The sequence below is a fragment of the Carlito syrichta genome, unplaced genomic scaffold, assembly GCF_000164805.1.
Source record: "Carlito syrichta isolate Samal-C Ts95f unplaced genomic scaffold, Tarsius_syrichta-2.0.1 Scaffold301642, whole genome shotgun sequence".
Lineage (NCBI taxonomy): Eukaryota > Metazoa > Chordata > Mammalia > Primates > Tarsiidae > Carlito > Carlito syrichta.
In genome coordinates, this window is record NW_007245738.1 from 304958 (window position 1) to 332170 (window position 27213).

The 27213-nt window shown below is 34.3% G+C and overlaps 1 protein-coding gene across 1 annotated transcript in view; it reads left to right on the forward strand.

The window, feature by feature from the left end:
• The window catches only part of GPC5 (glypican 5), a gene marked incomplete at its 3' end in the record, with an annotated part of 277658 nt that extends 253227 nt beyond the window's left edge, over nt 1–24431 (forward strand). The window contains exon 5 of the mRNA XM_021710910.1: nt 24311–24431. Within this exon, the coding sequence (XP_021566585.1) occupies nt 24311–24431 (121 nt within the window). The remainder of the gene's footprint in view (nt 1–24310) is intronic.
• Nucleotides 24432–27213: the final 2782 nt, after the last annotated feature.

The window sequence follows — 27213 nt, forward strand, 5'->3', positions numbered from 1 at the left end:
TGCCAATCCCACCCCTCCATCCACCCACCCCCAGCATATTCCCACTACTGCCAATCCCTTTCTTATAGTATTATGATAATTGTTCGAAGTCTGCTTATGAGTGACAGTATGTGATGCTCTGTTCTTTGTTTCTGTGATAGATCACTGAATATAATATACTCTAAATCCATCCAAGTTGCTGAGAAGTCCATATGTTTGTCCTTCTTTATGGCTGCATAATATTACATTGTGTATATGTACCATTTTTTTTTTTATTCAATCCAGTTTTGATGCGCAGCGTGGTTGGTTCCATGTTTTTGTTATTGTGAGAAGAGCTACAACAAACATGCATGTACAGGTATCTTTCTGGTAGAATGACTTGAGTTCCTCTGGGTATATTCCCAATAAAGGAATTGCTGGGTCATATGGAAGGTCAATTTCTAGTTCTTTCAGAAATTACCACACTGTCTTCCAAAGAGATTGCACTAGTTTACCTTCCCACCAACATGTAGAAACATTCCTTTTTCTTTACATCCCCACCAGCATCTGTTGTTTGTTTTATTAATGATGACCATTCTTACTGGGGTTAGGTAGTATCTCAATGTGGTTGTAATTTGCATTTCTCTGATGATTAGTGTGATTGAGCACTTTTTCATGTGTCTGTTGGCTGCCCATATATCTTCTTTTGAGAAGCACTTTTAAATTTTCAATGGAAACTTTTATTGTTTTCCTTTCTTTTCCATGTGATAGATTTTCCATTAAATTCTGTATTATCTAAAATCAGTGTTGCTACCCATCCTCTCTGAGTTTTATTTTCTTTATTAATCTTTCTTCATTTTTATATTGTTAAACTTTCAGGGACAGTTTGCATATTTTCTGGAAGTAGTTTAGAGTTTGATGTTTTGTTGGTTTGGGCTTTTTTTTGTTTTTGTTTTTATAATTTCGCTCTTAGAGTCTTTATTTCCAATAAAAAAAGGTTTCTTCTATCATGGAATATGTTTTTGATTTTATGTTTTCTAATGTTAAAAATACATATTCAACCTCTATTACCATTGAATATTACTCATTCAACATTCAACTAATACTTATCAACAACTGTATTATAGATAGGTTTTTATACATCAGTGAATAAAACATACAAAAATTCCTTCTGTATGAGAAGCCATCACAATATAAATAAACTAATAACTTGGTTTTTTAGAAGATGATGCATACTAAGAGAAAAATAAATTAGAATAGGAAGATAAAGATTGGTGGCAATAGAAGTAGGGTAGTGTTACAGTTACTATTCCTGCTTAAGAAACTATCCCACAATTTAATAAATTAAAACAACAACAGTTTATTATATCTCATGGATTCTTTATCTGTAAGTTGGCAATTCCAGCAGGACGCATCTGAGTGATTCTTCTGCTCCTACGACTTTAACTAGGGTATCTCAGTGCTGCCTAGCTGACAAACAAACCAGTCTAGAGAGTCTAAGATTGCTTTTTTCTATGTCTTATAAATTGGTGGGGTTAGCTGGAAGGCAGGGCTTACACGGGAGAACTCTACTGAGGTGCATGCACAGGGTTTCTCCATCATGGTGGCTTAGGGTTTGGACTTACATGGTGGCTGGCTTTCTACTTCCCAGGAGAACCAGGTGGGACTGCCTGATCTCTTATGATCTAACCTTAGAAGTCACATAGAATTACTTGTCAACTCTACTGGCTGAAGCAGTTACAAACACACCCAGATTCAAGGGAAGAAGACAATGACCTATTTTTTGATGAGAAGAATGTCAGTCTATTCTTGGACTGTTTAAAAATGTAACACATGACAATTATATATCAAGGGGAAGGCATTTGAAGAAAGATTTGAAGGAAATAAGGAAAAATCATGCTCTGTTGAGAAAAAAGAGTTCCAAAGGAGAACAACGAATACAAAACTCCTAAATCAGAGTGCACAGTCAGGTGCAGTCATCCTTAGAATTAGCATCATGGAAGCCAGTGTAGCTGGAGCAGAATGACAAAGGGGAAGAGTATTAGTAGATAATGCCAGGTAAATAAAGGGAAGAAGATAGCTCATGAAACGATGGTTTTGTAGACCATTTTATGAACTTTGGCTGTTCCTCAAACTGAGATGAGAAACAGTGAGAAGTTTTAAGCAGAGAAGTGACATGATCTAAATTATGTTTACAAGATCTCTCTGGATTGGGAGAGAACAGTCAGGAGGCTTTTGCAATAATCAGAAAAGGAGATGAGTGGAGGCTTAGACTAGGATGGTCATATTGGAAGTGCTCACATGTGGTTGGAGCTATACATTTTGAGTAGAGTCTACAGGAATGTTTAATGTAGCAGTTGAGAATAAATAGTGCTATCATTATTCAGTGTTAGAGGTGAGATATAGAATGTTCCTAACAACTTTTAGTTTTTGTTTTTTTACTTCGAATATGAAATGCAATTATAAAGATAGTATTATTCAATATTTATTTTTCTCTTGCAACTATACTTTAAAATATGAATGTGATAAGCAATAAAAAATATATAAAATGAACCTTAAAACTAACTGAGTCAATTGTCTCTTTCCAAGGTTTTGGTTTTGCAACTTCCTTTTGAAACATTATTTTGATTATTTTTTCCAATATGTACCTATATGTATCTGAGTAAATTTTTATTGAAAGGACAAATCAGTGCTATCCATAAATACAGATGCCATTGCTTTGCATTCAGATAAAGACAACCTGATAAATATAACATTCTTGGTGATATTCTTACTCTCTTAAATGCTTCGTGTCTTTGGATAGCGTTAACAGAGCAGAAGAAAATCTAATACAAACCTGACATTATTTTAAAATAAACTTTGTCATTATTTTTAAAACCCAGGAGTTTTGCTAGTTTCTTTCCAAATATAGGTAATGCCTTATTTTTCCCTCCACCCCCACTAGAATCTGGTTAGTCCTTCTATTATTATTCATACCTCAGTTGTTGTTTTGGTTATTGTTTCAGATCTCATTGCCTGTGTTTCTTTTTCTGGCACACAAATTCTTCTTGAATTGAAACTCTTGCCTCTGGCATACCCATCTGCCTTCTTCTCTGTCATTATTTTATCTCTTCCTTTTTTCCCCAGGGCTCTGATTCAATTACTGCTTGAAGTTTTTGGTGTGTCAGTGTTCCCTCCAAGGATTCCACTGTAGATAAAAATTCTGCACTTGCATTTCAGTTTTTTGTATAAGCTACCTAATCTCAGCCATCTCCCATTTTCCATATGGGCCTATTTTGTCATTATAACTTTCATCTCCTATTTCCTAAATGCTGTGCCTTTCTACATACTGTTCATAGTTAAATAGTTAAAAGCAATATTCTATATATTTCTTCTGGTTTGACAGATTTTTTAAAAAATGATATCCTCTCCCCCTGAGGCTTGAACATGGTATTTTCTTTCCCTTTCTTTGCAGGATGATTTTTGGGGTTGTTTTTCTGTTATATTTACCACACTCTGCTTACCTACAATGTTGTGAATTTATCCAAAATTAGCATTTGGTATCAAAAAGAAATGACCTTTTTTTTTTCCATTAGTTTCTTTACCTTTAAGAAAATGGCTGAGGCCCTTTCTGTGATCTACAATGGACCAAAGGTTGATATGTACAGCTTTTCTCAGTCGCCAGCAAATATTTATTGGAATAACCCAACTAAGCTAAGGCGGAAATCTATTTTATCTCTTCTGACTTGTGGCAAAAGACATATAAAATACCCAGCGTGTGTGTAAAGTGCTGGGTGGAGATGGTAGCAAGAACGAGTACTGCGTTGTAAATTTATACACATTATTGATTTCTGAGTGGGGCTTCTAAAGGAAGGTTGTATTTTATTTGAAAATTAATCTTTTTTTTTTTTTTTTTTGAGTTGAAGTCTCACTTTGTCTCCCAGGCTAGAGTGCAGAGGCATGCTCCTGGCCACTACAGCCTGGACCTGCTGGACTCAGGCGATCCTTCTGCCTCAGCCTTCCAAGTAGCTGGAACTACAGGCATGCGCTACCACAGCCGGCTAATTTTTTTTTTTTTTTTTTCTGATTTATTGTAAAGACAAGGTCTCACCATGTTGCCCAGGCTGGTCTCGAACCCACGGGCTTAGGTAAACCTCTCACCTCAGCCTCCCAAAGTGCTGAGATTATAGGCTTGAGCCACCATGCCTGACCTAAAAATTAATCTTAAATGACTGGCTAGTTGGTGCAAGTTGTTTGTTTATTGGTAGTTTGCTGCTTTGCTTTATAATCCCTCTCCATTGTTCCCATACTTTGTTGGGGGTTGTTTTGTTTTGTTTTGTTTCTTGAGTTGGAGTCTCACTCTGTTGTCCAGGCTGGAGTACAGTGGCATGCTCACGGTCACCACTGCCTCAACCGGCTGAGTTTAGGCAATTCTTCCACTTTAGCCTTCCAAGTAGCTGGAACTACCAGGCACACCCTTCCAAGCCCGGCTTATTTTTTGATTTATTGTAGAGTTGAGGTCTCACCAAGTTGACTTCAAACCCCTGGGCTCAGGCAATCCTCTTGCCTTGGCCTCCCAAAATGCTGGGATTACAGGTTGAGCCACTGCACCCCAGCCCCCAAACTTTGTTAATATCCCATTGTACTAAATAGTAATGTGAAACACAGGGAAGGGATGGAAAGAAAAAAGACTGGGTTCAAGCTGGGGGTGGGAAGCAACAGAGGGAGAGAAGAATGCCAGGAAGAAGAGTACCAGGAAGACTATGTTACTAAAATGTGGGCTATTGGGGTTACCAATTACTTCTAGCACCCAGACTACTGTCTCCCTTCCGAGGCTTTCTTGAAGGAACTATGTGACTAGGCGTAACAGGCCCCTCATATATCTTTTTTTTTAATTGTTGCTTCTGTCTTCTAAGGAGTTTAGCTATGTAATATATGTGGGAGTGGCCAGTAGCTGGCCCCTCCAAAAGCAAGAAGGAAACTATAAAGAGACAACAGTCCATTCTCTGGGAAATCTAAGAATTTGACTCAGGGGACAAACTGAGGAGAATCTTATATGATTCTCATATTGACAAAATTCTGCTCTGTGAAATAAAATGTGGGTGGGACAGTTTAACTTAACTGTTCTTATAGTTAGTAAAAATATCTTCTAGATTAGTCTAAATATTTCTTTTTTTTTTCTTTTTTGAGTTGGAGTCTCACTCTGTCACCCAGGCTAGAGTACAGTGGCATGCTCCCTGCCACTGCAGCCTTGACCTCCTGGGCTCAGGCGATCCTTCTGCCTCAACTTCAAAGTAGATGGAACTACAGGCGTGTGCTATCATGACTGGCTTATTTTTTGATTTATTGTAGAGATGAGATCTCACTAATTTTCCCAGGCTGGTCTCAAACACCTAAACTTAGGCAGTCCTCTCACCTCAGGCTTTCAAAGTGCTGGGATTACAGCTTGAGCCTCTGTGCCTGGCCTACTAATTTCTTTCTTTCTTTCTTTCTTTTTTTAAAATGGGTACTGGGATGGGATTCCAGTCCAAACTACCATCCAGATATATGCTATTTATATTTGGACAAAATGAGCATTAAAATGAAATTACACATTCATGGGATTTGTAACTAGAGTCGGTACTACCTAGGAATGACTCATATAATTTTTATAAGGACCAACTCGGAAAAATAAATCATTGCTTGGAAATTATTTTTAGTTTACTTTAGTATCCTATATTCACTAAGATAATAAATAAGCATTTAGTTCTCATAATCCAAGCAATTTTCCAAGCCCTGGATCTAGAGAAATTTTCAAACAGGCATACTACTTTACCTCAGGGAATGTACAGTCAAGAAAGGAGTTAAGGGTATTAACTAAATCATTGCATAATTAATTACTTCATTACAATGATGATAGGTACATCCGGGAAAATAAAGTGTTATCAAGCAATAGGTACAAAGTGTCAACCTTAATAGCAAACAGAGAGGATCTTTAAAAGAAAATAATGTTTATTCACGCATAGGGCACTTCAATAGGGATACATATGCCAGAGTAAACTATGCTTGTATTCAAGGAGGTAAAGGAAGACAAAGGTTTTCAGAGGAAAAAATATGAGGACTGTAATTATCCTTGACTACAAAGGTCAGTAACAAGAGTGGTTTTGGCCCGAGGCTGAACAGGTGGTTGCTGGGCAGATATCCTTGCAGAAGTATTATTATTTTTTTGTGTGTGAAGTGTAATGACCTTTTTGCAAGATCATGGTTTTTGCAGTCTTTTGTGATGGTTCTTGCTATTGGTCATTAATGCATATGAACTCTCCCTTCATGACCACAAGGTTCAACTTGACAGGCTCTATTTTATTTTTTGTTTTTTTAATATATATGACTCCACTTTAATTCTGAAAACGTTCACATTTACCTATTTTAACCAAGATCTTTATCTAAAAGCATCACTGACTATTCATCCTGTAGTTAACTTTCCATCATTTCTTGGAGCTGAAATGGACCTGTGGTGGGTTGTTGGTCTGGTCTCACACTGGAGGTGTGACTAGTGAATGGTGACTAGGTGTTAGAGCCAAAACCCTTTAGCTATATTTGAACACAAAGGGAGTTTTGAAAGTAGTGGTTCTGAGGCTAAATCTTCCTAGAGTCCATTTTAAGTTCAATTTTGTCTATTCTGTAGTCATTTACTATCCTTACAAAGTGCTGTGCCTGCATTATTCTGTTAGGAGTTGCACTACAGAAATTTAACAAGTAGCAGATACAAAGTTTAAAAAAGGAAAGTATAGGCTAGGTGCGGTGGCCAGTCTGTAATCTCAGCAATTTAGGAGGCTGAGGTGAGAGGATTGCCTGAGGCTGGGAGTTTGAGACCAGCCTGGGCAACTTCCTGAGATGGCTTCTCTACAATAAATCACAAAAATTAGCCGGATGTGGTGGCATGTGTCTGTAGTTCCAGCTACTTGAAAAATTGAGTTGGAAGGATCACCTAAGCCCAGCAGACGAGGCTGCAGTGGCCGTGAGTGTGCCACTGCACTCCAGCCTGGGCAACAGAGTGAGACTCCAACTCAAAAAAAAAAAAGGGAAAGTACAATGCAAAATTAACAGTTATATGACAACCCCAGTTTGCATAATGGTTTTGAACCATGAATCTATGAGCCATGAATCTATGCTTAAAGACAATCAATTGACTAAATCAAATGATCGTTATCTTGTCACGTGAAAAATGTAGGCATTTAGGGGATAAAAGTCTGATGATTTGGAGTGTTGTTCTGATGTTTTGGGAAAAGCTGTTTATAGTATGACAACATCAACTTCACATCCTGGTTTGCAGTTTGAATGACTCTGATTATGGCGTCACATCGTTTGGTGAAATTTGTTCCTTAAAATTAATTTGTTCCTTAAAATTAACCTGATTTCAGGATTTCTTATAAGGACTCGGGAACAGAGAAGCTCCCATTTTTAGGAGTTTTGTGGAAGAAAGTTGGATTGGAGGAATCTAGAAGAATTCAGTATCTAATTTAGTCTATAATAAGTAAATAACAAGAACTCAACTACACAGAACTACATTCTAATAATAGGTATATATTATAGCTTTTTTTAAAAAATAGAAACGTGACTTTTTCTTTCTACACTAATCATGTAGGAATCTCATATTTAAAAACCTCTTGAGGCTATGAAGCCTAACCAAGGAAGATTTTGGATTTTACATTCAGTCTTAGGTTCTTGGGCTTGCCAGGAAGTGACAATTGTTACTCATTCACTGTAAGTCTGGGAACCCTTGTAGCCAGGCATTGTATGCACATTCTCAAGTATGATATTCTAGTCAAAGCCTTGGTAATATAACCAATGTTTTCAATTGTATCCTACTATAAAAGAAGCAACTTTTTATCAAATTTATGCAAATAACTATTTTGCCATAAAAATAAGAATACAGTTTCTGCATTTTGGAGGGATCAAGTAAAGAGTAAAGGTAAAAAGTTTTCACGTTTAAGAGAAAGCATATTTTTCCAAATTGGTATAAACTATAAATAACTTAGAAAAATTTTTCTTAAATCTGAAAAATGGAATGTTTAAGAACCAACAGTGTTTTAAGTAAGTCATAAGAACATTATCTTCATGAGTTACTAAACCTCATAAAATTAATTTTTATTCTCCTTGACTTTGATTAGCAATTTCCTGAATTCATCAGTTTCTTCATTAAGAAAGTTTTAGAAAATCATGTAGTACACTTATCTTAAAGGCATTAAAAGCCGGGCTCGGTAGCTCAGCCTGTAATCCCACGCTTTGGGAGGCTGAGGTGAGTGGATTGCCTGAGCCCGCGGGTTCGAGACCCGCCTGGGCAACTTGGCGAGACCTCATCTCTACAATAAATCAAAATTAGCCAGGTGTGGTAGCCCACGCCTGTAGTTCCAGTTACTCAGAAGGCTGAGGCAGAAGGATCGCCGGAGCCCAGCAGGTCGAGCCTGCAGTGGCCGGGAGCGGCCACTGCACTCCAGTCTTGGTGACAGAGTGAGACTCTAACTCAAAAAAAAAAAAAAAGGCATTAGAAACCCGTATTTAAGAGTACTTGTTAGAGTGTACTCCATGAATATGATTGAAGGTGCCTCTAGAGAGAATTCAAGAGAATTTGTGGGTGATACAAACTTAGAACAATCATAGTTAAAAATATAATAAAAGTTTTCAATTGACAAGAAAATTTAGTTATTTCCATTGCATATAACATCTTAAAACAATAATCCAAATCATGACTAACAGCATCACATCAGGACTTTCAGACTTTTATAAATTTCACATAACCTTTAGAATATTCTCATTATATATAGCCATTTAAATATAAGCTTAAAGAAGAATTAATATACAATCAAAATTATGAATTGTAATATTAAATTTTTATAAATTTGAATAATATGTATAAGTTTTATAAATTTATATAAATACATATTGATAACACACCAGTCATTTTACTTTAAAATAAAAATTTACCAGATAAAATTCTTTCTTATACAAAATTATTCTTTTATATTTTCCATTTTTCTTATCAAAAATACATCTTCATACTCATGACTTTTTACATTTCTCTCTCCTACTTACTGATGCCTTCCAATCTTGTTTTGATTTTTTCCTAAATTTTTGCTTTAAAATAATCTTTAAATAAACTCCAGGTTAGACAAAATTATTGTTTTTCTCAGTGACGTACACATTTTTATGTTTTTAAAATAATTTTTCTTTAAACATACATCTTATTTTTGGCAAACTTTATATACAGAATGATTACATAGTGATTATAATTTTAACACTTAATAAGCTTAAATTTTATTGAAAGCCTAGAAAACAAGCAATTTTGAGCTATCTGTCACATAGCAGTATTTTATAGATGAAAATTATTTAATAATTTTAGAAACATATTTCCCCAAAATATAATTTTTATGTGTTTTAATCAGCCCAACTATATTTAGTCTTTATATAAAATTTAAGACTCCAAGAACACAATTATATTCATGTTCAACAATTTATGTTTTCAGTTTTTCATCTTATTTAACTATGACCCAGACATTTAATGAGTGTTTATCACTTACTTTAATACAACTGAACTTTAAGATTTCAAATTACACAAAAAGTTTATTTATAAACATATTCTCCTTTAGGATCACCAAGTTTGTTTATCTTTAACAATTATACCTAGATGCTTTTAAAGACTGAGATATTAGGCAAAACTTGTCATAAATTCACACTTTTCCTTTGTTACCCATTTTTGTAGCCTGTGATCATCAGTTGTTCTCCTAAGTAAGAACCCTACAATTACATATGTGGATATTTTGCAGATAACTCAGATGATACAACTGTTCTTATTAGACCAACAATATTAAATTGGTCTTATGTATTAAAGAGTTACACAAAGATCATTCTACTTATAGAATGTTCTGTTTATAGACTGGATTTATAGTCACGAACCTCTTGTCAAACCCTGACACCTCAAAAGATATATCAGAGACAAATATAATCCTGTCTGACCAGTACACCCTGGCAAAAATAAATGCTGAAGACATTTGCATTTTTATTTCATCAAGAAATTAAAAAAACACCTTATTATCAAAGACTTACTTCAATCATGTGAACCATAAGTAATTTGTGTTAATTGCTATATACTTTGTATGAGCACTGATACATCTAAACTAATCTGAATATAATTTTAAGGCATTTCTAACCCACTCTGCCAGTTTTTATCATGTAGACACGACATATATCATAATACATATACATTTGCATGAATTTACCTAAACCCATATACATACACAAAGAGCTTATAGCTTCATTTTAAAATATAATCATGAGATATTAACACAAAATACAATTTATAAAAAACAGTTGGATCCAAATTATATTTCTGGCAAAATATTTACATGGATAAATTTTATTTGCCTTGATAAATAATTTTATGATGCCTATGAAACAAAACTTTGGGTAAAACAGTTTTCATTAACTTTCTCTTAACCCCTTCTTTTTAGTTTCAAATGAGTTTAGGGTTGAATATTCAAATATTTGCATTTTAGCTAGGAATGGCTGAATTGTATAAGAAAAAAATATGCAAGTGTTCTTTAGATTTCAGTAACAGATAAACCTGTTTGCTGGTCTGGTTTACTTGACTAGTCATTGTGGGCAAGGAAGCAGTTTAGTAGAGGTTTTTTTTTTTCAGTTTTTTTTCTGGTTCTTGTGTGATAAAGCAATGTTTATGTTGTATAAAAATACCTTATGTTATTGCTCTGAGATCAAGATTTTGACCTCTTTCATTTGAAAGTCTAACTTTTACAAACATTTATCTAGTTATTTTTATTTTTTTTAGACTATCAATTTTTCAGTCAGTGGTTCCATTACCCTAGGCAACTGTTAGTCTGGCAAACCTAGATTTACATTTTCAAAAGGTGTTTAAATTGTTGGTTTCCATGGGGCTATTCTAAGTTGTAAAATAATCAGATTGAAAGGCTTAAGAGTCTTTTTAAAAAAATCTTGGCTGGAATGTTGTTATCAGTGTATTTTACTTCAGCACCTGCAATAAAGCTAGTAGTTGGGTGGCAGAAAAGAGAGAGGAAAAACTTTAAAAACTCTGCATGTTAATTTTATATGAAAACAAAAACAAACTTAGGGACTTTGAATGGTCCCCTTGGTGGCCACTGATACAAAAATATACAGGAAAACAAACCAAGTATCTGGCTGGGAACCCAGAAAGTTTAGCATACTTTAAAATTTGAGAATCCCATTCCATTTTTATTAATCTCTTAAGAGCAAAATTCCATAAATCCTTTCCGGGAAAGTCAGGAGTTGGAATTGGTGTCTTAGATGGTGACTGCCCTAGTGACTTTTAATTAGCCATCCTGAACCCACCATTTAGAACGTTAATTCTTCAATTAATTTTACCGTCGGAAGATTTTCAGACACAAGCAAGGAACAATAGCCAGATCATTTAGAGATGTACATAACCAAACCGAATGAAATCAAAATCAGAGTGCTCTCCAAAATTCTAACACAGGTGTCCAGATCAAACAAAATAGTAAATAATATATGCAGAAAGAACTAAAGGTAAATTCACAAGAAGAGCCAGAACGTAAATCCTGTAGAAATTAGAGTACTCAAACCAGAATGACCCTTGTCACGAACCAGAAAAGGCTTGCCAGAAAAAATAACAAGTCTTGCATCATCCCAGAAGGGATGTAAAGCTCTTTATTAAATATGGCCTTATTAGCAACCAAATCTCTAATAAAGAAAAAGGCTTCTATCAAAAGGAAGCTTAGCCTGAGGGTAGACTCAGCAGGGCAAAAAAAGCAACCATGGAAGGAGAGCACTCAAAGGGCTCCAGTGAATGCTACACACAGCTTTCAAGAATTGTTAATTCCTTCCAAAAGTGATCTTGCTTCATTTCCCACTTGTGGACAACGTTGATGACAACTTTATTTATTTATTTATTTATTTATTTTATTATGAAGTTGTGGGGTACAGTTAAGGGTTAGGTATACAATTGCGTTTCATTCAGGCACCCTGTTGATATGGGGTGTTTCCCCGTTCCCAGACAGATATTTGCTACTGTTAATCCCATCTCCCTCCCCCCACCATAGTTTCCCAGTACGGTCAGTCATTTTCGTATAGTATTGCACTGGATGTTTAAGGTCCATTATATGAGTGAGAACATGTGATACTCGGATCTTTGTTTCTGTGAGAGGTCACTCAGTATTATAGACTCTAGTCCCATCCAGGTTGCTGCGAAATTCATGATTTTGTTCTTTTTTATGGCTGTGTAGTATTCCATCGTGTATATGTACCACATTTTTTTAATCCAGTCCTCTTTTGACGGGCAGCATGGCTGTTTCCAGGTTCTTGCTATTGTGAATCACTCTATAAAAAAGATGACAACTTTTAGAGAGAAGCTCTCCAAAAGAAAATGATGTTTATTTGGAGATGGCACATTGCAATGGGAATGCATGTGCCATGGTAAACTATGTGTGTATTCAGGGAGGTAAAGGAAGACACAGATTAAAAAAAAAAAAAAAGATTATTACATATTTGTTGTGGGATAATTATCTTTTTCTACAAGATTCAGTAGCAAGAGTGGTGCCAGCTTGAGACTGGACAGGCAGTTGCTGGCAGATATCCTCACAAAAGTATTTTTTGGATAAGGTTGGATGGCCTTTGTGCAAGGTTGTGGTTTTTACAGCCTTTTGTGATGGTTCTTGTTTTGGGGCATACTCATATGAAGTCCCTTCCCTTATGGCCTTCCCCAGCTCTGTTGTCAGGGTTTTTTCTTTTTCTTTTCTTTTTTGAGCAGAGTGATTTCATTTTAATTCTGGCAACTTTCACAAATGAGAGTGGAAGGGATGCTCTAGTTTGGGGATTATATTAGTTTTCTGTGACAAATAGACAAATTACCACAAATGGAGTGACTTAAAGCCACATAAACTTATTTTCTACCAGTGGTGGAGGTCAGAAGTATGAAATCAGCATAACTGGGAGAAAATTAGTATCAATAGAACCAAGCTCCCTCTAATGACTTTAGACGAGAATCCATTCCTTGTCTCTTCTAACTTCTAGCGTTCCTTGGGGCTGCATCACTTTAATCTCTACCTCCATGGCCCATTCCTTCTCCATTTCTGGCTGTTAAAAAAAAAAAAAATCTATATCTATATCATTAACCGTATCTATATAGTCTCTATCTTTACCTTCCTCCTGAAGGGATACATGTATTTAGGACCTGTCAAGATAATTCTGGATAATCACTCCCCCTTGAAGACTCTTAATTTAATCACATCTGTAAAACCCCTTTTTAAGCCTAGTACTGCTAATCAGGGAAAGGATCCGAAAGAATAAAACTTTCCAACCAAGGAGGACAGAGTATGTAAACCCTGAAGGACCTGGGAAAAATCATTTGAGGAACTGATAGAGGAGAATAGGGGGAAAGTATAGAGGGTAAGGGAAAAATTGGTCCAATTATAGGTATGAAATCTCTCAGTCATCTGTACCAGAAACTTCTATTCTATTTGGACTCCATAGTTCTTCAGAAATTCTGTGTATGCATGTTTTTCATATGCTGAGTTAGCCAAATGTATTCATTGACTAATTGGGACTATTAGGAATCCAAATTCCCTATGCACATGTAGTTCTATGGAATTACATCCAGCTGTTTTTGGTATAACTGAGATTGCCAAGAAAAAACTGGAGAAGCAATTTTATCATATATACAAGTGAATGCAAATTAAAATCCTTTACTTATGTGGATTGTTATCTGAGGACCATTTGATAGTAGGAATTTGTACTGTAGTTATGGTAAGGTATGGACGGAAAACTTAGTTATTATCCCCTCTCCATCCTCTTCCTCCTCTCCATTCTCCTCCTGATTCTCCCTTCCCTCTTTATAATAACTATAGTTTGAAACCTATTGGTTTTTATTTTGCAATTCAACAGACCACAAAATGGAATTGTTAGACAGGATTTTAAGTTGGAATTGGAGACAAGATTGAAACTGTGTTATGCTCAAATTTGAATTGCTTTTTAAATACTAATTGCCACAGGGCTATTTTCATCAAGAAAAAGGTATTTACAAACCTTTTCAAACTTTAAATCTCTTCCATGGGCCCAGGAACTCTGCTTATTTGCTATTGAAAATAGAAGTAAGTATATGAAGGGAGTGTTCTGTGTATGTGTATGCACATGTTTATGTATGTTTGTTTATATGTATTTTTTCTTCATTTAGTTTTTTTGTTAATATGCCTGGCTTTCAAATATCCTACCTAATTTATTTGGTAAAGCCTAAAAGAAGAGCAATCAGAGAAGTGTTCATAATAAAAGCTACAAAAGCCAGCTTTTAACTCATGTGATAGGTTCCTATCCCTGATCCAAAAATATATGAACCACATACCAAGACTATCCAATTCATAGAGCATTGGTGATGAGTCTGACATAATGTCTGAAAATTCCATTAAAAAATGTATTTAAAAATTACACATTGCTGAAGTGAGAAAAGAAAAAAAATCCATGAAGTGTAAGATTAATAAATCTATTAGAAAATATTTCATAAACTAACAAAATAGATCTTATGACTACTATTCCCTCTCTCATGGGTGTCTACTAGTAGACTGCTCACCCGTATTCCTATTTGCTGCATAGTATAGTGGGACAGCACTGGTCTTCAGATCTAACCTCTGGTTTGTGATTTATTTTAAGTCATTTTTTAACAATAAAAGGATTTATTTTATTTTATTAAAAAAATTTATTTTAAAGATATGGGCTACAGTTAAGGGTTAGGTATACAAATGTTCATTATGCAGGTACCCTTGTTGATGATGTGTGCCCCCTGTAACCGCTGGCAGTTTCCCATTACTGTCAAATTCCCCCTGCCCCACCAGCAGTTTCCCACTATTGCCAATCTGTTTCTTACAGTGTTATGATAATTGTTCAAGGCCTGCTTATGAGTGAGAATATGTACCATAAAGAAGGACAAAATTATGAACTTCGCAGCAACTTGAATGGACTTAGAGTCTATAACACTGAGTGATTGATCTATCACAGAAACAAAGAACTGAATACCGCATATATCAAGTCATTTCAAAATTAAGACTCTTTGTTACTGTGTTTCAAAACAATATTCAGAGAATATATTTTCTATTAAGTGTAAAATAAAACATTACTTAAAAACAAAAAAATTAAGTTCTCAAAGGTTAAATTTATCACCATGTCAGCTAATCAGATCCCAATAAGATAACATCATGCAGACAACTTGTCATCACATAATTTAACATCATGCAGGCAGCTTTCAACAAAGCATTCTATAAGAAAAGATCATCTGTAGTTACACTTTAAAAGTTTTGAAATTGCAGTTGAAGATTATTTTTATTGTTCATCATCTGTGACTTAAAGATCCATAAATTTTGCTTAAGAGTTTAGAGATACCAAAATAAAAATGACTGCTGACATATGTAGATACTATTTTTGTTAATTAAATAAAAGCTATTTGAATTTGGGTTTTCTTTTTGGTTTTCAATAATAAGAGGCTTAGGGCTGCATTTTAGGCTGAAGGGTAGTGTCTCCTTCCCTAGATCCTTTCATATAATTGTCACCCCCTTCCCTTCATTATTCTGTCATTTTACCCTTGTTTTATAGTGTCTGTCTTTCATTATAAACTGTCTCAAAGGCTTTTCTGGAAATACATGGCGCATAAGTACAAAATGATGAAATAAACAATCTTCTTCATTTTGTTTTAAAAAATGCTTTGGTTGGACTAGATGACCTCTAAGGTTTTTTCCAGCTCTAAATTTATGTTACTGTCACCAAAGACAGACAAAAAAATCTATTAGGCTATATGCCAAGAAATGAATGTCAAGTACTATATTCCTGCTACAGGTGTATTTCTTCTTGAAGGCAAAGTGCTAGATTCAGTGACCTGCTAAGGTCCCTTCCAGTCTTATGTGCTAAAACAAGATAACTGATTTCTAAAAACAATGAAATCTCAGTTAAAATAGCTTTTCACTCGTATACAGCAACAAAAAAAAAAAAAAAAGAAAGAAAGAAAGAAAAGAAAAAGAAAACAGAAGAATTATTTACTTTGAGGCATTTATATAAATTTGGGCCACTAAAGTGAATCTAATGAGTGTAGCAAATTTAATGAAATTGGTCATATTTGAATATTGTCACGATCTTGCTATCATTTTAGCATTAATTGTGATTAAAATTTATTCTTTGTTTTGATGTGAGTCCCCAACTGAATCAGCTGTCAACACCTTCATAATAAACTAGCCCTTCATTGCTTTCAGGAAACTTTTAGATTCAGAGCAGGTGGCTGGACTCTGTTAAAGGGGATAAAAAATTATTTTATGTTTTAAGGTATCTTTCCTGTTTGTGTGTGTGTGAATTTAGAACATACAAATTGTCCATAACATTGTTTATTTTTGCTAGGAGGCATGAGTCATTCAAAATATAGAAGTGCTATATACTGTGTACTGATGCTTTCCAAAACTATTAAAATATTTTTCTTAAGAACAACTAAGTTTAAATAATCAAATATGCTTAAAAACTAAGCTATGATTTAAGACGTGTATTTGTGAAATATAAACATTATTTTATAGTAATACAGTTTTTTTTCTTTTCTTTTGAGAAACTTTCCTGTACTTTTGTATAAAATTTTTCTTGTGGAAGGATAGAATACAGCAACCCCTTGGGTCCCCTCCCACTGTGGGAGGTTTTCTGTCCTCTCAATAAATCCTGCTTTCCAAAAAAAAAAAAGAATAGAATATGATTCCAATAAAATTTTTAAGGGAAAATTTATCTTTATTCAGGCAGCTTCCAGAATTTTGTCTTTACAATGTTCTGTACAGTGGGTTGAAAGAGGACCTCCAAAATTCATGTCCACCAGGAACTTTAGAATGAGACTTCTTTAGGAAATAGAGTTTTTGCAGACATAATTAACCCAAGAATTGAGAGTAGGTCTTCCTGAATTAGAGTGGACTCTAAATCAAATGTAAAGGACATACAGACACACAGATAGATAGGTCCTATGAAGACAAAGGCGGAGATTGGAACAATACAGCTACAAATCAAAGAATGCCAAGAATTTCCAGGAGCCACCAGAATAGAATCTAGGAAGAGGCAAGGGGAATTCTTCTCTATGTTCTTCAGAGAGAGTATGACCCTGGCGACACCTTGATTTCTGATGTTGAGGCTTCAGAATCATGAGAGAATATATTTCTGTCCTCTTTCTTACCAAGGTTGCAATAATTTGATATGGTGGCCCTAGGAAACTAGTATAATTTGTCATTAAAATGTTGTCTGTGATTTTACTATATTGTGTATTGGTAGGAAGCACCCAGATGTTTCATTTGCATGGTATGTTGATAATCTTAGAATTACTGTATCTTGCAACTAATTTAAAGGGTGTTTTGATGTAGTCAGTAATTTTATATTAAATTTAATTACTGCTTCTGCCAATTACATTTGAGAAAAGTAAAAAAAAAAAAACAAAAAACGATATACTTCTAGGAACTTCCAGGATTTTGTAATGTTTCTAATCAAAGTTTGGTTAAATGAAATTTATGCCCTAAATCATTTTGACTCATTTGTTGGCTTAAAATAGTATTTAATTTATTAGTACTCAGGTAGTAGTTATGCCCTAAATAACACTTAACTTTCATATATTGGTATCAAACAGTGAAATGAGACTGGAAATTAGTGCAAAGTGGTGATTATCAAGCATTATAAATTCATGAAAAGTGGCCTTGATCTTGCTGAGAAGAGTTTAATTTTGAAGTATGTGACTGGAAAATTTAAGATAGCATAATATTTCGAAATTCTTATAGCAGTATGTGTAATTGATTATAATTAGGACTAATCATTTTAAATTTAAGCAATCACTTGAATCAAATGAGGGTAATTATAAGATAAACAAAAAATTTATTATCACTTGCTTTGAAGTCTTAATTTTTAAAAGTTAAACCATAAAAACAGAACTTTGACTATAATAAAAGTACTTATCCTTTCTTGGTAAGGTTGAAGAGGAGTTAGGAAAAGGTTAAAGAAAATACTAATTTTTATCTTAGAGAAAAGTTCATTTGTAATACTTTTTTATTAGACCGTTAACATTTTTTGAGATAGCTTTCTAAACACTAATGATTTTGTAAGTGCAGTCACTAGATTTTCATATAGAAATATCATCTTTCAAGTTCACAAAACTGCTTACTTGTGATTAACCTGGCTAAACAGGCATGCATAGATACAAGTATTACCAAGTAAAGACTTAGGTAAAGAGTGATTCTTCTTTTTTTTTGAGTTGGAGTCTCACTCTGTCGCCCAGGCTAGAGTACAGTGGCATGCTCACGACCACCCCAGAGTCTACCTACTGGGCTCAGGCGATCTTTCCGCCTCAGCCTTCCAAGTAGCCAAAACTACAGGCGTACCATGCCTGGCTAATTTTTTGATTTATTGTACAGATGAGGTCTTTCCAAGTTGCTCAGGCTGTTCTTGAACCCGTGGGCTCAGGCAAACCTCTCACCTTGGCCTCCCAAAGTACTGAATTTACAGGCTTGAGTCATTGTACCCAGCTATGTCATCCATTTTTTAATGAGTTTTTTTTTAAGTTTTTAAAAACATGTTCTTATTTGATTTATTGCAGTGATGTGGTAAAAATTCCTTGTTGATTGCTACACAATGCATGAGAACACCTTATTAAAATAATATTAATGACTTAATCCAAAAGATACCACAAAATACTCTCCCACTCGCTACCAGAACCAGGAAGCGAGACCAAAAAATGGTTTGAAAAGAAAATTTCTTCTTGCAGAAGGAGTTCATTGATGAATACATACAACATATTTCCCTAGAGATTCTTTTAACCCCAAATGGCAGCATTTTAACCAGAACCAAAGATGAAACCAGTGTTTTATCCCCTAGAAATTAGGAGAATCAGGACTTTAGAAATCGAAGGAATTGTATTAGCCAATCATGTAACCAAATCATACAAAAACATGATAAACAAACAAATACAGCAAACAACAACAAACAAAACATGGTCCCTATTCTTAATCTTTAACCTCTAGTAGAGATAGCAATAATGGTAAAAAGAAAAGGGCCTGATTAAGTGTTTTTTGTCATCTCATTATCAGTGGTTTGTTTATTCTTACATCTGTCCAAGGGAAGTTATCAAAACTTTCTAAGACAGATGCCTGTAGCTGATTTGTAATAAATTCCAGGACCAGATTGCAAATATTTTCCCCCTGAAATTATATAAGTGCATATCAAAATATGACACTTTTGATGTAAATGTCAATCATATTCTAAGTAAAGTGAAACTAATATCAGCCAATAGGACATGGCATCAATTTCAAATAGGAAATGCTGGTAAAGTCAGGAGAAATGACTTCCTACTGACACGTTGTATATAGATTTATTCGCCCTCCCTTTTAATATTTTGTATGTTAAACAGAGAGAACTAAAATCTTGTTAATCATCATTTGAAGCCATTTTTGTAGAATATGAATATATCAGTGCTCGCCTTTTTTCCTTGTTAATGAAAATCGAATAGCGCTTGGGGAGCAAGTATTCCTGTTCAACTGCTGCCATCCATTACGAGCTCTGCTCAGAAGAAATAAGCACAGATGGTGAGTCTATTACTCCTCTAACTAAAAATGTGCCTCTCCTTTTTTTGTGTGTGTGTTTTTTTCCCTCCTTCTCATTGTAGTGTGAATGATTTTTCAAGTTGGACTTCTATAGGGATCTTTAAAATGTTCTATCCATTACTTGTACATTAAAGAGAAAAAGGAGTAATTAATGATTTATTAAATTGTATGAGAAAAATGCAAACAAAAAGCTTTTGTTAGGAAAAATATTTAGTTTCGAAACCATGCTATCTGACATGCAAATTAAAGTCTGTAGGGGTTATGTTTCATATCAAACTAGGATACTAAAGTATCATTTAGGGATGACAGAACCAGTTAGTGCATGTTAAAGATACCTATGTGGATCTTTTATTTATACGATGGTTTAATGAAAAATTGCCAGTTGTAAACATATTAAGAAAAAGAGCATAATGAGTTTTTACCATATTTTTTTTAGGCTAAAAACATAAACACAGTATAATACCCAAATCTTAACTGTATAGCTGAATACTTCATTAATGTTATCTTTGTTGTTTTGTTTTTAACAAAATTAGTACTCTTCTGTATCCAGGAGCCAAATCAAGAATTTAATATTGCTCCTTCTCCTAGATACTATCCTCTTATTATCTCCTTGGGTAGCACTTATGGTGATTTGGAACATAATTGATTAGTTTTATAAATTTTAGTAAATTAAATCAAAGTGTATGGTCTGTATCTTGCTTCTTTCATTCAATATTTAGGTTACAGGATTTGTCAATTTAAAAAAATATAGTTGTAATTCACTTATTGTAGTATATTTTATTATATAAACATACTACCATTTACTTGCCCATGCTTATTTTATGGACATCTGAGTTGTGTCCAGATTGGGGTTATTTTAAATAATGCTTCTACCTCCCTTTTGGCTAACATTATTGGGTATACACCTGAGTTTATAGGATAGGTTTAGCTTTAGCATACATGTCAAATTGTGGTTTACATCAGTTTAAATTCCCTTCCACAATGACAGGGATTTTCAATTGCCTCACATCTTTGTCAGTACTTAGTGTTATCTGTCTTTTTCATTGAAACAATTTTGGTTTGTATATAGCATTATTGCTTTGTGATTCTTCTTTACCTTAGAAAATAGAAAAGAATAACTTATTTTAATGTTATATTTCATTGAAGTATTTTAAGTTTCCTACTTTGCAGTATCTTTCCATATTTATATGATATATAAAAATAATGATTCTGAAATAGTCAATACTATAGCATCTTGGAATGAGATTCTTAATCAGCTATAATTCTGATGCATTTTATCTACATCTTTAATATTAATTTTAGTAATCGTAATAATTAAGAATCAAAACAAAAGGTAAAAAAGTCCTCATATTAACATGAAATAACATTCCTTCCTCTTAAAATAAACTTTTCTGGGTCTGAAAATAAGCAAAGATGTGAATCAATTAATAGCTTAATTGAAATTAAGAGATGAGTTTTGATTTCCATTGCCTGCATGATAACTGTTTCTGGATAAATATTGCAGGATCTAGTTTCTTCTCACCCTGCCAACAATTGTTACATATTTGTTGTTTAGCTGGCTACATGTAACTACTTGTTGAGGGCATTTTTAAGAAAAGCATACATTCCTTCCTAATTATAAACAGTGAAGGCTTAAAACAATTTTGTAATTAGAGTAAAAAGTAACATTTTGCACCAAGCTAATGTATTTTGAGCTTATATTAGTTGGTTTCAGGATTTTTCATTAATACTCACTGAGTGATTGTATTTTGGAGTTCACATTACTTGAATTTAAATCTTTGCTGCACACTTTATAAATGGGCGAGGCCTTGAGAAAGCTATGTAACCTAGTCAGATCCCAGATTCCCAACCTGCAGAATGGTAATAATTATAAGACAAATATTTTGATATGTTAATCTGGTTCTTCCAAGAGGCAGATGTCTTAAAGGGCTTAAAAACAAAATGATTTTATTAAGGGAAATCACAATGGAAGAAAATGAAGAGGAAGTTTAGTATGACCGGAAGTGCTCTTAACTGTGAGGCAAGTTTGATCCAGCATAAAGGAGAGAGAACAGGAAGGTTAAGCAGCAGCATTTGAGCATGATGTACAGTTTGAAAATGGTTAAGCAAGAGCTTCGAGGAATCTTGAGCCAAAATTGGTCCTTGGAGCAGCCCTGCATCTCCCAATAGCAGACTTGCTTTAGCAATGTCATTGACTGAGAGGCAGACGGAGAAATAGATTTTAGACTGAAGAGGCAAATGACCTTAGACAATTAGACTTCCTATACTCTGAGGTCTAGAAGGTGCATACTCATGGTCACCAAAGGATGGTTATTATGAAGGTGAATTGGCAAACTCCAGATAGAGTACAGTAGAGCCTGAATCATTGATTTGCATGAATTGGTTTATTTATTCATATTAGTTTTCATCATCATGAATAGCCAGCACATGGAGCAACACAGTGAGCCACATGTGCAATCTGCTTGGAACTAGGAAACTAAAAAAGTAATGTAAGAGTGCTACAGAGAATTTAAAAGATGGTTACTAAATATAAATTATTGGATTTTTCCAAAATAAAAAATATTATCACACATTAAAAACATAGGCACAATTGTTTTCTGGCTACTATTTGCTATTAGTATATCCTGCTAAGTCTCTAATGGATATTTGAATATCTAACTTTAAGTCTCTTATTTTTTATTTTATTTTTTTTGAGTCACAATCTCATGCCATTGCTCAGACTGAAAAGCAGTGGTGTGCTCACAACAACTCCAGCATTGACCTGCTGGGCTCAGCTGATCCTTCTGCCCCAGCCTTCCAAGTGGCCGGAACTACAGGTGCATGCAACCATGCCCTGTACCATGGCTAATTTTAAAAAATTTATTGTAGAGACAGGGTCTTGCCAAGTTGCCTGGGCTGGTCTCAAACCCGTGGGCTGAGGCAATCCACTTGCCTTGGCCTCCCAAAGTGATGGGATTACAGGCTGAGCCACCGACCTTGGCCAACTTTAAGCCTCTTTATGACTTTATAATAAAGTGGCCTCAAATTTGTTTTAAAAATCAAAAGATTTATCAATATCATTTTTATCATATCCAATTGATGTTAAAAAATATCAAATAGTTCTGTCATTTATTATCATTTGAAAGACCTATCTGGGAATTGTTTGATCTACTTTTTAAAATTGACTATTGGGAGTACATCATCTTGGGAAGAACAGGATATTTCTTGAAATCCTTTTGAATGGCCATATTCTCAACAGTAAAAGCTTTTCTTTATTTTTTTTGAAAGATTTTCCATTACTGTAGAAAATTCAGAGGGTGCTCATGGATAGTACAATACTTTGCTGAAATATGGGAAAGGAAAATTATGTTAAAGTCATGTAAATATTTGTGCTGAAAATTATTATATTTAATGAGAGCCAACACATTTCTCAGAGGAGAGTCTTAAACATAGATGGTGCAATATTCATAATGTGACCTCTGCCTCTTGCTTCCCGCCATTTGTACTCTCCACTTTATAAATAGAGGTCTATTTATTCTTCCCCCATGCATTGTTCACTCGCCTTTGCTATTTCTACTGCTGCGATGTCTTCCTTTGTCCTGGAGTTCTCATTACCCACACTGTCGGAGTCCTATTCTTACCATAGTACCTCAAATGGTACCGCAAGTGACAACTTCTCTTTTAGTTTTTCTCTAGTATCTGAGTCCAAATGAACGTCTCCATATTCTGAATGTCTACTATTGTGTTATCCTTACTTCACACTTGGCATATACAATTCCTTCCAGTTTCTTTCATAGTGTTACATTTTAATTATTCACTTGTCTTTATGTAACACTAGTCTGTCATGAAAATAGGGTACTTATATTGCTAAAATCAAGTAGGTGTTTTTAAAATAAAGTAAAATGCAGTGAATAAATGTTCAAATGCATGAGTTAATTAATGTGTTATGTTCTGGGGTAGATAATGAGTATTAAGGACAAGAATTGAGTCTTAAAGCTTCTTATAATTCTGGTGCAAGCCTTTGAATATAGTATGTACTTTGTGACTGAAGAATTTAGATATTTTTATGAATTCTAAGTTGACATATGATTATCAATTGGGAAATATAATGAACTTCCAAATGGTTTTCACCACTTGTGATCTCACCCTTTTACATACAGTGTAATTTACTATATCTTTGTTTATTTGAACCTCGGTGAAAGTGAATTGTTTCCTCTACTTACAATAGATTTTGCAGATTTTAGTTTTTTGTAAAATTGAAGAGTTTAACGTGTGCAGTTATTTATAATGTTTATGATTTTTAACTTGTGCAGTTAAAATATGTATTTTAACATATGCATGTACATATATATTTCTTTCAAAGTCTAATATTTAAAAAAGAAAATTGGGACTGATCTATATATTGCATAAGATGAAGTACATTAACCCAGATAATGTGGGTACAGACATATGTGTAATTCAGCAAGATTTGGTAACAAAGTAAGATATATATTAACTTTTTCAAGCATATTGGTAAATACTATTAAAAAACAAATAATTTTAGGTTGAGTCCTTTGAGAGTAAAACATTTTTAAAATAGTGTCTATCAGCACGCTAAGCATTTTAGCATTTTATCTGGAAAAACATTGCAACTGTGTCAGTTTCTGTTCCAAGAAAAAATGCATTGGTGTATGCTTTTCAAGGAGGAAATTGAGTCAAGTACTTGTGGCAGATAATACTCTGATCAGTTTACTAAGTCATATATCCTTCAATTTTCAATTTGTTAGCTATACTCAACGTGTGGTTGGAAATGGAATCAAAGCCCAATCTGGAAATCCTGAAGTTAGAGTCAAAGGAACTGATCCTGTGATAAACCAGATTATTGATAAACTGAAGCATGTTATTCAGGTAAGTGCTGATCCTATATGTTTTGGCACACTCAGTCATCAACTGCAAGTGGTTACTTTCTGTTATATCTTATAACTTTGTTTATTGCACCAGATAATCCTACCTAAAACTGAGTATAGTAATAAATTATTTGGATCTAGAGTTTTGGAACTATTTAGTTGAGTGATTTTCATATAGTCAGTGTGTGGTGGTTTGTCATGGTGGGAATCCGTATCTGGGAAAAGCAAGCTGTGTCTTCAGCATTTCAATAATGAGAATCTCAGAATATGCTTCATCCTCAGTGAATAAGTTTTAAACATGGAAACTACTGTGATCATTAAAGAAAACATGTATCGGAGTGAGAAAAATGCCATAGTTATCTTACAGGTAATTCATTGAAACTTACTAGAAAAGTTTTTGCTGCATTTTCAATAAAAGTTAAGTCATAGCTGAATAATATGCATTTGTAGTATTTATTTTGTATATTTCCTTTTGCATGTTATCTGTAGTCTACCTAATGGTTGTTTATGAAGCATTTTGTTTTATCTTTAATAATATTATTCAACCAAGTGAGGATGTGTGGCTATTTTTAATACATAGCATATGTGTGGCTATTTTTAATACATAGCATATGAAATATGAAGAAATCTAAATAAGTTTTATTGAAATATTCTATTAATTGGAACCAAATATTATGTGACACATTAGAAATGCCATCCCTATTCTGCATCTATTGGTGTTTGGAGTAAGAAGAACTATTTAAAACAAAAACTATTCATCATTTTACAACAATTTATATGTGCATATATTTTTAATGTTTCCAAGTAAAACTTTGGATGTTGGTACTTATTTCTAGTATTGTAAGTCAGAAACAATGCCTAAAATACTACTGAGTTTTTATTGCTTACAAAGTAGTCCAGAGTTGTTAGTATGCTTCTCATAATTGTTCTGCAAAGCCAACACTTAATTTGTGCAGGCCCAGTTCTTAAGTTTTCATTTTCATGAGAGTTCCTATATCTCAGGGAAAGGCTGTGTACTAAGGACATAGGGGCTGGCATCAGATACCATCCATTTCTCTCTTCCCAGAGGCAAATATGGCTACTTTGTTTTTACTCCCACTGATGCATTGGGAAAACAGAGCTCTCACCCTGGGTAGAAGAACCAAAAGTAAGTTCCATTAGAAGTGGTAACTTGACTGCAGAGGGGTGAAGCCTTGCAACCTCTGGTATGTTGGTCCAGGGGGTACCTCACAGCCTCATCCACTCTAACTTAATGTAAAAATCTAGATTATTTGAAAATTCTAGGGCACAAGATAATAACATCAAAATAACTTTAATATTAATCAACTTCTGTCATTGAGAAACAGAGGAGTCTTAGTGGTTTTCAAAGTGGGGTAAGCATTCCTCAGGGAGTGTAGGGAGGAAAACTAGAACTTCAGTGTATATTTAGTCAATCTCATTCTTTTATAGTTTTGGTCATGGACAGGTATATTAAATATGTAATATATCAGAAAAATAGCACATTTGTATAGTTTGTAAATATATAAATATGCATATCCAGTGGGCATGCATTCAAATTGCTTATACAGGATATGTACATGGTGGAAACAGAATGGAAATACTGTTATAGATAATAAGGATGGATTTGCTATGTAAAAAGTGCATAGTTATAAGAAACCAAATTCACAAAGAAATACATATATGGGCTTATAAAAAAACCTTGGGAGGAGGGTTCCTTTCCTTGTTGCTCATTCAGCAAAACATTACCCCTTCTTGTTTCATGGTTTAAAAGCCACAGACTTGTCCAGGTGGCAGATGGAAATTACCCTACTTCTCTTTTTCAGTTCCTGTGTTAAATTGAGTCCCACTCTTTCATCTTTATAAGAATGTGAAGATCTCCAATTATTCGTGCTTAAGTTTTATCGAGGGCTACAAGAGAATATCAAATACAATGCTACCTTTGAGGTCCATCTTTTTAAAGTGTGCTTGAACGATATGATTGAAATTTAGATTTTTATAGAGGATAGCTGAAAGTCATGTCTCACACAGGTGTCACTAAAATATTCACCTTTAATGTCTAAGAATATACTCTTTCATAAACCACTTTCCTGGAGATGAAGAGAAATTTTTTTATTTTGCCAGACTTCTGACTATTGATAATGTGCGTGTGCCCTAGCAGGGGTGACCATTGTACTGTCAATATCAAAGGTGGTTAACAGGACCCACCACTATGTCAGCTATGAAAAGATTCAGACAATTGTCTTCTGTAGGCAAGAATTTATTAATTTGATAGTAATGAACCAGGGAGGAAGTATATGTAGGTATATATTTCAGAATCTAATCTGTAGATTTAGATGATCACTTCTCAGTGTTTAGTTTCGCACACCAATTTAGTTCATTTTTACGGAATAATACGAATTACAGTTATTCTAAACCCAACAATAGAACATATGGCTTACCCTTTTCTAATACTCTCCCTATGAGGCATAATTATAACTAGTTCCATCTGTCTACGTCAAACAGACTTAAAATCACTTATTGCCTATTCCTCAGTTAGCCATATAGCTCTTGTTATTGTAGCAGTCCTTATCCAAACCCCATGAAGTTTCATCGGAGCCACTATCCTTATAATTGCCCACGGCCTCACCTCCTCCCTATTATTTTGCTTAGCAAACACAAACTACGAGCGAATTCACAGTCGAACAATAGCACTAGCCCGTGGCCTTCAAACCCTCTTACCTCTTGCAACAGCATGATGACTCCTCGCCAGCCTAACCAACCTAACCCTCTCCCCAACAATTAAC